The following is an 11,021-nucleotide window of genomic DNA, read 5'->3' on the forward strand; positions in this document are numbered from 1 at the left end:
ATATTTATTAGTTACAACTCAAGAGTTTTTAACTTATGATTATTAATTAGTAATCACTAATAGTTTTTTATTTTCCTTTCTTTTATAAGGTTGTAAAGTTTTGCTCATTAAAAACATTAATGTATTTGAAGAGATTTGTGATTTAAATATAAAGAGTTAATATAAATGTTATAATAGATGTTTTAGTGTTATTATGTTATTAAAAGTTATAGTGTTTATTTTTCATATTTTTTATTATTCGTTGTATATATATTTTTTTAATACAAATATTATAATATATGTTTTTCTATTTTTATGTTACTAAAAGTTGCAGTTCATATTTTTGTTCATATGTACCCGTTATATTATCATTCATTTGATATATAATTTACACAATTTTAAACGATTTATAAAATTATCAAATAATTGCATATATCACAATGACTTAAAAATTAAACTATAATGTTTAATAAAACTAATATGTTAAGTTTATGTTTACTTTACTACTAACATTTTGTTTTAAAGTAGAAATATTAAATAATAATTTGGTAAAAGTTATTATTTTAACTATATAATTCTATTCTTGCGCAACGTGCGGGGATTCGTATAGTTTTATATTTTAGGAATGAAATTTTATGGGTAAGTTAAAGTATTGATGAATAGTAAAATTATCAATTATAATCGTCCTTCGAATTAATCTCAACCCTTCATCGTGTATGTATTTTATTTTCCTTTTGTTCCCACGTACTTAGGTCCTGTTTGATATACGTCTGACTCGGCCCGGTCAGACGCTTTTTGCTGACTCGGTCAGCTATTCTTGTTTGGGAAACAGATTTTACATGTCTGACTCGGTAAGTTAGATCTAGACGGGAAAGATATGAGATATCTGCTGACTGAGAAAGTTCCCAAAAGTACCCTTGCCTTTCCTTGCCCCTGCGTTCAAGTTTAGCGCCTCCATATGGATCTTCTCTCTTCAACGGTCGATGATCAGAACCTTTTCTCCCCACCGATCGGCGATTTCAGCCACTGTATCTGTACCGATCGAATATATCTTCTCATCAGGTACGACTTCCCTCTTCTCGGTTGCCTTTTTTTAGTTGTTTCTCTTCCGATTTCTTGATGTTTGTGTTCCGATTTTTCAATAGACCTTTCCTGTTCCGATTTTTGCTGTTTGTGTTTAGATTTTTTGTTGTTCTTCTTCTGATTTCTTGCTGATTTGTTGTTTATTTTGATTTTTCCTTGTTCTTTTTCTGATGCAGATTGTTAAATCTAATGAACTATTTCGTATAATCATCTCAATCCATTGTAAACACAAACTGATTATCGATTCGTCATCCTCGATTTGATGCCATATGACTTCTCCAGCCATTGAATTCTTATAAGTGTCGGCTGATTATTATCATCACCAGGTATGATTGAACTTCAGAATATGCATCTCTCAAAATTAAAAGGAACATGTTAGAATATGACTTAAGATGTTATTGGTTATGCTTCAGATCAGTTAAAGGTAGTATCAACTTTAGGAGGCTAAACATTCTTTGTTAATGTTGATAATGTGTTCTATTTTTTTGACCAAATTGTCCCTAAGCTTTTGTTCCTCTCCAGTTTATGATAAACATCATCGTTGGTTCTTAGAAGGCTGAAATAAGCAAACTTTTGCTGCCTAGTTTAGTAGATACTCAAGTTTATGTTATTTTGCCCGGTTCAAGTTGTAGATACTCAATTTCGGACGAAATTCCCCCTGAACTTTTGTACTTGCCCTTGAGTTTTTTTTACCTGTTAGTTGGAAGATTTCATTAATTGTTCAGTTGCTCTTGGATGGTGGTGGTGAAAACATATTGTTATTGAGGTTAAGTACATTGTTTGTTTTGTGTAGTTTTCTTTTGTTTTTATTAACTTTTGTATCTCTCCAACCTCTTGCAAGCATTTCATTTATTTTAATATTATTTTTTTCCCATACCGGTAAAAAAAATCTTCCATATTCGTCCCTCAAATGTCTTTCTTTAAAATCAATAGAATGCTCTTTTTTACTTGTTTTTTTTAACTTTGTAGATATGGAGAGTTGAAGACCATGGAGTTGTCTTCTTCAAAAGTCATGCGGGTTTGTTTAAATTTTACAAAAAAAAAACATATATTTGTTACTAAGGTGGAATAGCTTGGATGCAACTACCAAACCATTTTGTTGCGAAGATTAGGAAGAAGACAATTGAAGATTGTTATTTTATGTTTAAAATGACGGATTTCGGTAACCATTTGGGTTAGAACTTTATTATTTTGAAGCAATAGGCTCTTTCAAAAAAAAAAGAACTTGTGTTAATATGAGAATTTTAAATAATTTTTTTTTAATAAAAATGTTAATTTTGAAGTTATGTATGTCAAATAGAGTTATTATTAACATTTTTTGTAAAAGGTAATATGGTCATTTTTACATCTTGTTCTGTCCGGTTCTATATTTACCAAAAAGTTTCAAACAACTTGTTCTGTTCAATTCCAATCTTACCAAACGCTATACAAATTATTTGTCATGTCCAGTCCAGTTCTTTTCAGTCCAATCTAGTTATGTTCCACCCAGTTCATCTACCAAACAGTACCTAATTGTGTTATTATTATTTAGGATGATGTTGATTTCATTAGTAGAAAATTGTTTTATGTTTAAAATTGTTTTTGATCATGATAAAAGTTATGATAAATTACTTTAAATATTAATGTTTTAGGATGTTGGTTTAGAACGAGGGTAAAATGGTCATTTGTCATTAGTCAGCACATCCAATCAGATGTATAATCAAACAACATGATTTCTTACTCGGTCAGGATTTCTTACCCAGATAGACATTTCCCAGTCAGCACTTTCTCAGTCAGCAATTATCAAACGGGACCTTACTCCAAACGCGCAACAACTTTTTTTTTTCAAATTACCCTTGATTAACTTAAATAATTTTCTTTTCTTATAATAATTTAAGCAAGCTATTTTGGTTTTCTTTCATAACTTTTGTTACGTGATACTCGGTATAAATATGAATGTAACAATTTCATTTATTTTAGAGTATTATATGTTTTCTGTATTTTATATCGTTGAAATATGATATTTTACGAACGGTCGAACCGTCGAAGTTACTTAAACTTAAAACTATGTCATTTTCTTTGATACCTAAATATTGTCCGATTTCAAAAATAATTATTGTAATCATCATAATCATCAACTTCAACTAAAAGTATTTGTAATTTATCTCAATACAAAATATCACCAAAATACAGAATTCGGCCAATTTCTTATCCAATTTTACAAGATATATTCTTTTTACAAATTTGTTTTCCAATTTCTTTTACATATTTGTTTTCATGCAGTAGGGTTGCAAAAATGTGTAAAAATCATTTTATGAATATTCGTTTTTACAAACCAAAAATACACTATTATGTATAATTAAACATAATTCCATAGCATCATATGAGGGGTGCTACCCCTAGTTTATTACATTTTCTCAGTTTATGCAATTATTCAAGGGTAACTAACAAGTGAACTCATCTACAATCAAAGATAACTAGCTGATTTTTGTTTCGCTTTTAAAGGTAGACTATGACATGTACACATGAAGTTGTAAGTCATTTTGGTTCTTAGCTTAGTTACCCCTGAATGGCAAAGGAAAATAGTTGGTTGCCCAAAAATTGAAAAACAATAAATGTTGAGTCAACTCGATACTGACTCGAAAAGTAATCGAAATCGACTCAGTTTGAGACGAGCCTAGCCCAAGCTCGATCTACTTGATTATATTATCAGGTCGAGCCGGCGTATTATAAGACTTGACTTGTGAGGCTCACGAGCTTAATGGAGCTTAGTCGTATTTACATTTTTACCCTTTATTTTATTCAAATTTGCATAATCAAACTGAGTTGAGTCAAGCTTGCGAGCTTAATCGTTTTTTTTTACAATTTAATGTGACTTTATTTTCTTAATAACTAATCAAGACAAGCTCTGGTTTGAAATTAAGGCTCAAGTCAAACTCAAGTTTTTTAATCGAGTCGAGTTTCAAGCTTATCAGTACTTGACTGGATTACACTCCTAATAAAGTGGCTAGACTAGGAAAGTAACTATGTGCAAGATAACATCAAGATTAAGTTAAAATCATGTTAAACGTCAAATTTTGAAGCAGATTTTGTGAAAAAAATTGAGGTTAATTTGAGGAAATCTACAAGAAAAACAATGTAATACACTTAGGGATGGCAACTCCCGACCCAAACCGTAACCCGACATTGACCCAACCCGAAATTAGACGGATTTGAGTTGAGATTTTTGACCCATCAACCCGACAACTCATTTATTTCATGGGTTGGGTTTGGTTACTTATTTGGGTTCGCGGGTCAACTCGTCAACCCGTATATATATATATATATATATATATATATATATATATATATATATATATATATATATATATATATATACACACACACATACTAGGTGTAAAACTCGTGTATTACATGGGTTGATTTAAAAAAAATTAAATATTAAAATGCAAATAATAAGTATTTTTAAAATAAAATTTTGAAATAAGGAATGAAGGAACATATGCAATTTAGTATAATATTTATTATATTTGATATTTTACATATATAAATATAAGTGTTATGTGGCTTTTTAATTTTAAAATATGAAAAAATAAATAAATAAATAAAAATAAATGGACATATGGATATTATTTATTTAAAAAAATATTACAAAATAACAAGTGTCAAAACTCATTAGAGATTAACATATGACAAAATTATATTCATTTATTATATATATATATATATATATATATATATATATATATATATATAATGAAATCTGATTTCCTTTCGTATTCATATGTAACTAGTATGCGTTCGTGGTGCCCTAATCAAAAAAGAAAAAAAACAAATGTCTTCCAATTTTAGATACTCACGATCCACGAACGAAGAATACATCCACTTTGTATGAATGAAGAACACATCCACTTTGTATGAATGTTTTCATTTTTAAATTTTATTTGGATGTTAATGACTTTATGAATTTATGTTGAAAACCCTTTTTTTATATTAATTACTTAAATCACTTTATGACTTTATGTTGAAAAAACATCATTATTGAAAATACATTGTTTATTTATTAAACGGGTTATACGGATTGGATTAGACGCACTAACTTTTGCACCCACGAAGCACGAATCCATATACTTAAATGGGTTATATGGGCTGAGTTGGATTGAGGTTTCCAACCCACCAACTCGTGACTCGCCAACCCATATATTATATGGGTTGGGTTGAATTTATATTTTTGACATACCAACCCGTGACATGTCAACCCGAACCCAACCCGATTGTCAGGTCTAAATACACTATAGCGCATGCTTATTTCGGTTAGTTTCCTTTGACTTAAAAGAAAATTGAGTAAGTAAACATCAATAACAAGCATATACATGTTTAAAGTCGATTAACTCGTTGGAATGGGAAGTAAAAGGTAAGGATTACTTTATTCTTGGGTTTAACTAAAAGATGGAAGTAGAAATGGCCAAATGAAAAGTAAATACATCTAAATTGTAGACTAATTTATAACAAATATTCATGTTGAAAACTTGGAATTACTTGTAGCATTATAAAGTTTAAAAATGGAATATATAGGCAATGAGGTTTTTTATAAGAGTGCATCAAAGGAGCAAATCAAGTAAAATTTTGAAATTGAGATGCAAGGTTTGCATTTGATATCAGTCTCAAATCAATGCATGTCAAACAACACAGTATAATCTCTATTATGTCGATTAACTCCTATTTGGATACAAAGAACCAAATACAAGAATTTGGAAAAACAAATATCAAGAATTCACTTCAAAATAAACCTTAAAATTACAATTTTGCTCAACTTTCATGAAACTACTTGAATTCGAACAACCGCTTATTCTAAACTAAACCTCACTTCAACTTGATTACCATCAATTTTATCAGACTCCCACACACAACATTAAAGTCATCACTCACAAAATTGTCTAATTTGTGTGGCAAAACCGATATTAGACCCCATGTATGTACAAAAGAAAATTAAATAGCAATGTCCTTTCCAAATTTCTCTTTTAAAGCAATGTAATTAAATCTTCAAATATAGAAGTGAAAAAAATGTAAGTGTGGAAGAACAACCTTATAAGACTTTCTTCATTTCAAAAAGGTTTGAACGTTCCTTGTTTGCCACGTCAGCATCAGCTTGGGAAGCAATCGCTACAATTACTCCTTTATCTTTAACAGTGTCAACTATATCCGCAAATTCCTTGAAGTCATTTGACCTTTGGGAAAACAAAGAGTTATGAAATAGCAATGTAATTTCAATTATTTTTTGTTAGTTAATATATTTAAATGTTCAAAATAGGTTTAAAAGCAAGAAATAGCAACACAAAATCGCTTAGACCTTATATTTTGTGTTTTTTCGGGATTAAACCTCAAATTTATTTTGTCTAAAAAAGACCTTGTATTTTTTTCATTTTTCCGATCTAGCCCTTTTAATCTTTTTTTTTTTCGGGTTATTAAACCTCAAATTTATTTTTTGTCGAAAAAAAACCTTGTATTTTTTCATTTTCCAATCTTAGCCCTTTTAATCTTTTTTTTCCGGGATAATCTCATAAAAGACGTTATATTTAGTGTTTTTTCCTGATTAAACCTCAAATTTATTTTTTGCCTGAAAAAGACCTTGTATTGTTTCATTTTTTCAGATCTGGCCCTTTTAGTTATTTTTTTCCAAAAAAAAATTTGTAAAATGTGGGGGTTTTTTTTGAGAGAAACTAAAAAAGTTGAGGGTTTATTTGGAAGCAGTTAGAAGGTTGAGGGGTTTTTTCGGAAAAAATGAAAAAATACAAGATCTTTTTCAGGAAAAAAATAAACTTGAGGTTTAATCCGGAAAAAACACAAAATATAACGTCTTTTATGAGATTAACCCTTTATTATAACATTGTTAGTTTCTTCTTGTTGAAGCATTTTACTTTCAGATTATTTCTTATGTCATTTTATAAACATATAAAATCAATCTTAAAAGATGAAAGATTTTACCTTGTTGAAAATATTTCTTCACGTCTTGCTTGTCTATCTTCTTCAGAAATTCCCGATAAATATCGCAAAAAACTACAAAAAACAAATGAACATCATTTTTTTCATGGCAATAAACTTAGCTAAAAAAAAATTATTTTATAAAAACAATCAAAAAACAACATACCTACTAAAACCTTTGGCATCAGGTAGTTGGAATGAATCCAGATCCTGAATTGTACCAATAACTGCCTTCTCAAGGGTATTATCGTCAATTTCAAGTCCACGTAGAAAATCAGATGTTCCATCATATACATCTAGTGTCTTCAGTAAATTAGGATCCCGATACGATAGGAATGACAAAACACCTGTATGCAATAATACAAGGGTAAAACGGTAAATCTAAGAACATCATAATTGGCAATGAATAAAAAAATGAGCCCATACAAAAACTGCAATTGGTTTAGGGTTTTAAAGGTTGTTATCCTATTATCAGTATCAATCACAAGGGGCATATTTGTAATTTTACCTGAACGAGTATCAAAATCACAAAAGCCACCAAACGCCCCACCATTAACTCGAATATTGTCCCACAACCATGTATTACTTATGTATTTAGATATAACATAAGCACTCCCATTTAGTTGATAACCATTTTCATAAATATTAGCTGCTTTTCCAACATAATTCACCTAAAAATAATCACAAGTTAACACCAAAAAGTGGCAAAAACTAATATATTAATAATAATTATTATTATGAAACTAATATGGCTTAAGAGACATGAATGATAAACTAACCTGAGTAGGGATTATAATTGCTTCATTGTTTGATGGAAGTTGTGCATTTGAAATGGATGATGAAACTGAGGAATTACTTGGAAGAGAATTGAGAAATTTTCTTATGTATTTTTCTGAAATTTTAAGGTTTTTTCCATCAGATGTGAGATTTAGAATGCAGCCTTTTTTTGAAAGGAGGGTTTGGCGAATCTCTTCAAGGGACATGGAAATTTCACTCCATTTCTCTTCAATTTTCCCTTCAAGATCTTTCAAGAATTCCAGATAACTGAAATTGTATTAGATATTAATAAAAAAAATAAATAAACTGATAAATATTTTACATAACAATTTGATTTTAGTTACATAAACTATTGATTAGTTGAATGTGTAAAATGAAACCATATACAGCAACTTACTTGACTTTTTTTTTGTTATCAATTAAGACAATGTACTTAAATGAATCTTTATAAAACTGATAAATATTTTAACCCGTGTCAATATAATTGTACACGTGGATGATGACATGGCGAAAACAGGAAAAACCAGTGCCACATCAACTTTTTTACAAACCTGATACCACCCATCTGTTCAGCAATCCATCCTGCATGGTTTAATTTTGCATTCATCCTTGTAGCTGCAAGCCCATGACCACCTTCCCTTAAATGATTCTTTAAAAAAAAAATTAAAAAAAAATTATAAAACCAGACCACTAAATAAAAACTGATTACTAAAATAGTCTACAGCTCCAATAAATACCTCTAATTTAGCTTTGCTTTCAGAGACAAACCGTTTGAAACGCTTTGGATTTGTAAATTCAGCTTCTTGAAGAACACATGTCATCTACAAATCAATGAATAGTTATAACCAGGCATGGATTAGACAAGCTTTTTATAAGGGTATTTACGTCTTTTGCATGGGAAAACTTCCATGAAAATGAGCATACCAGGTTAAATAGAGCTTCTGTGTTTGCTGACATGGATTTTCCTCGAATAATTACTTGGCTAACAGGATCCTTTGAACCTTGCTTTAATGATGTGAAAGGGTAAACTGATATTCCACCTGTCTCCCTTCCAATCATTTGACTGAGCTGAAGGGCGTTTACATCTTTTGTACCCATTTCAAGTAATGACCGACTGTTCATCAATGTAGTGAAACAATTATTCACATTATGTAGCTTAGAATTTGGCATATAAAACAGGGGAATATCTATTATCTAGTGTAAAACTTTTTCCTTTTTTTTAAATGACAACATATCATCCGTATTTGGATTGAATTACAGCCACACATTGAAGATCTTACCAAAAAAGTGGAACAAGAGGAAGAAGTTCAGGCTTCAATGAACTCATATCAAAAGCTATATCAGCATACAGAACATCATTCGTGATGAGGTCATGCTTCAAGACTTTTACCCCATTGATATCTCCAACCTATAGTTGCAAATTCTAAGGCTCCATAAAAATCATAAAGTACAAAAATGAATACAGCACTTGAAACAGCATATGATGAGGCTATATTACCTCTAATGGAACTTGCATAGGTTTTTTAGAAATGTTCTTCAGAGAGAATCTTGGAACAGCTTTTAGAGGTGCAGAAGGTTTCAGTTGTAGCTCGCTTGTCACACGAGCTAATTCAGCAAGATCTTCTTCAGTCATACTTGCTTTGAGTTTTTCTAAGTTATACCTCTCTACTGATTCATGTTGAGAAGCCTTCTCTGGATCAGGCTGATTAAAGTACAAATTCATTAGCATGTGTGTAACTGAAACATAACTGTCTTCCATAGACGCACAAGAACTCGAAATGTGTGTTATGCAGTACCTGAGCTTCGACATTTGGGCGATGAGGATTATTTAAAATGAATTTTTCTATCAATTGAGTAGATACAGCTCTTGATCCTTCCTTGTCCACTCTAGCTTTCAGAAGTTCCATGGGCTGATAGGAACAATACAAAATCAGAGAAAGGGATAAACGTTGTTCTGTTTTTTTTTTAAACCGATAAAAGAAAGAACTCATTCAATGGAGGGAAATCTAGAGCTTAGCTTACAACAGAACGAAGCATCAGCGCAAGCCCTTGAGGAAACGCTGATGTGTTGTTTGCTGGAAGAGAAGATTCAACTGAGTTCAAAGAAGTCTCCACAGCATCCGAATAGAAACCTTCATGTGCCAAAGAATTAAGTGCCTTCATCACAGAACGTTCTTCGAGTTTGTTGTATTTAGAAACATCCTTCGCTCCAGGCTGAAGAACTTCCTGAAGCTGTGCTTTATCCAATCGAGTCTTGAAAGAAAATAGGATTTCAAATTGAGCTCCAAAGATCCGCTGCCTTTTTAACCAGAATAATTTCTTGCGTAATTCATGCCTTTTCGTTTCCATAACCAGCATTTCCTTGTTGATTTTCATTTCAAATTGTTCTCTTGCTTTTTTATGAACATGAGGTGATTTTAACACGGTGAACAAGGATCGTGTCGAAGGCAAGCCGATCTTACGAGTGTCAGGTGGAAGCTCCCAATGAAGGTTTTTGTCAATTGATTCGAACGATCGAATCATTATCTGCATTTTGGTGGTAGAGTCGGATTTGGCTCTCCTCATTTCACGCCGGACGATGACATCACCGGAAGAACTTTTAAGTAAGAACTTTCTCAGAGGAGAAGCCATGTTAGATTAAGGCGGTGCCGACGGTGGCTCCGGTGAGGGAATGGCTTTGGACGAGGTATGTAGGAGGATTTCGGCGTTTCGCCGAGGAGTTCAGTGTGTTAGGGTTTTACCTCATAATTTGTCTGCTCATTAGACGAGGTGGAATTCGAGATTTGTTAGACCAAATAAAAAGAGAAGTTATTGTCATCAAAACACCTTAAAGTTTAATTTTCGTGTTTAAATGCTTCTTTAATTAAAACTAGAAGTTATCCACGTTTCGCGACGGTTCGAATATTTTTTTTATTGTTATATATTTTGGTGTTTCTTTGATTTTTTTCTTGTGTATTGTTTCTATCTTGTGTGTATAATGTTTCGAAAAAAATATGGTCGTGTAGTAGATTATCGAATGTAAGGATACGAAAAATGAATTCCACAAACTAATGTGGTAAAAACTTGAAGTGTCACATTTGGTAAATGCTATGGACCAAAAGTGGTAAATTCTTGAAATTTTTATGGCTAAAATTGTCAAACTCCAATCTAGGTACTAAAAGTGTCAAACCCCTAAATTATTGTGGCTAAAACCCATGGTTCTAAAAAGCGTGGTGTAGCCG

At 31.2% G+C, this 11,021-nt stretch overlaps 1 protein-coding gene and 1 long non-coding RNA gene across 2 annotated transcripts; one reads left to right on the forward strand and one right to left on the reverse strand.

Moving 5' to 3' along the window:
* The first annotated feature begins 882 nt into the window (after nt 1-882).
* On the forward strand, nt 883-2,352 carry LOC145090342 (uncharacterized). Its single transcript, XR_013701501.1, has 3 exons — nt 883-1,041; nt 1,239-1,388; nt 2,032-2,352. It is a non-coding gene; the product is annotated as an uncharacterized LOC145090342 (long non-coding RNA).
* A 3,439-nt stretch (nt 2,353-5,791) lies between these two features.
* Nucleotides 5,792-10,585, reverse strand: LOC145086406 (presequence protease 1, chloroplastic/mitochondrial-like). The gene is made up of 12 exons (XM_079024155.1): nt 9,823-10,585; nt 9,597-9,710; nt 9,299-9,502; nt 9,081-9,208; nt 8,725-8,914; nt 8,538-8,621; nt 8,352-8,449; nt 7,803-8,067; nt 7,532-7,694; nt 7,190-7,370; nt 7,027-7,098; nt 5,792-6,269 (listed from the first exon to the last, which is right to left on the reverse strand). Exons 1-12 carry the CDS (start codon nt 10,429-10,431, stop codon nt 6,128-6,130), a joined length of 2,250 nt encoding a protein of 749 aa, XP_078880281.1. The 5' UTR covers nt 10,432-10,585; the 3' UTR covers nt 5,792-6,127.
* Nucleotides 10,586-11,021: the final 436 nt, after the last annotated feature.

This window comes from Lactuca serriola, chromosome 2 (assembly GCF_051521515.1).
Source record: "Lactuca serriola cultivar US96UC23 chromosome 2, Lser_US96UC23_V15, whole genome shotgun sequence".
NCBI lineage: Eukaryota > Viridiplantae > Streptophyta > Magnoliopsida > Asterales > Asteraceae > Lactuca > Lactuca serriola.

Coding starts and splice junctions, on each gene's coding strand:
- LOC145086406 (XM_079024155.1), bottom strand. CDS start 10,431: ATGGCTTCTCCTCTGAGAAAGTTCTTACTTAAAAGTTCTTCCGGTGAT. Junction 9,503..9,596: donor GCCCAAATGTCGAAGCTCAG/GTACTGCATAAC, acceptor TACTTTAATCAG/CCTGATCCAGAGAAGGCTTC. Junction 7,695..7,802: donor CAATTATAATCCCTACTCAG/GTTAGTTTATCA, acceptor GATTATTTTTAG/GTGAATTATGTTGGAAAAGC.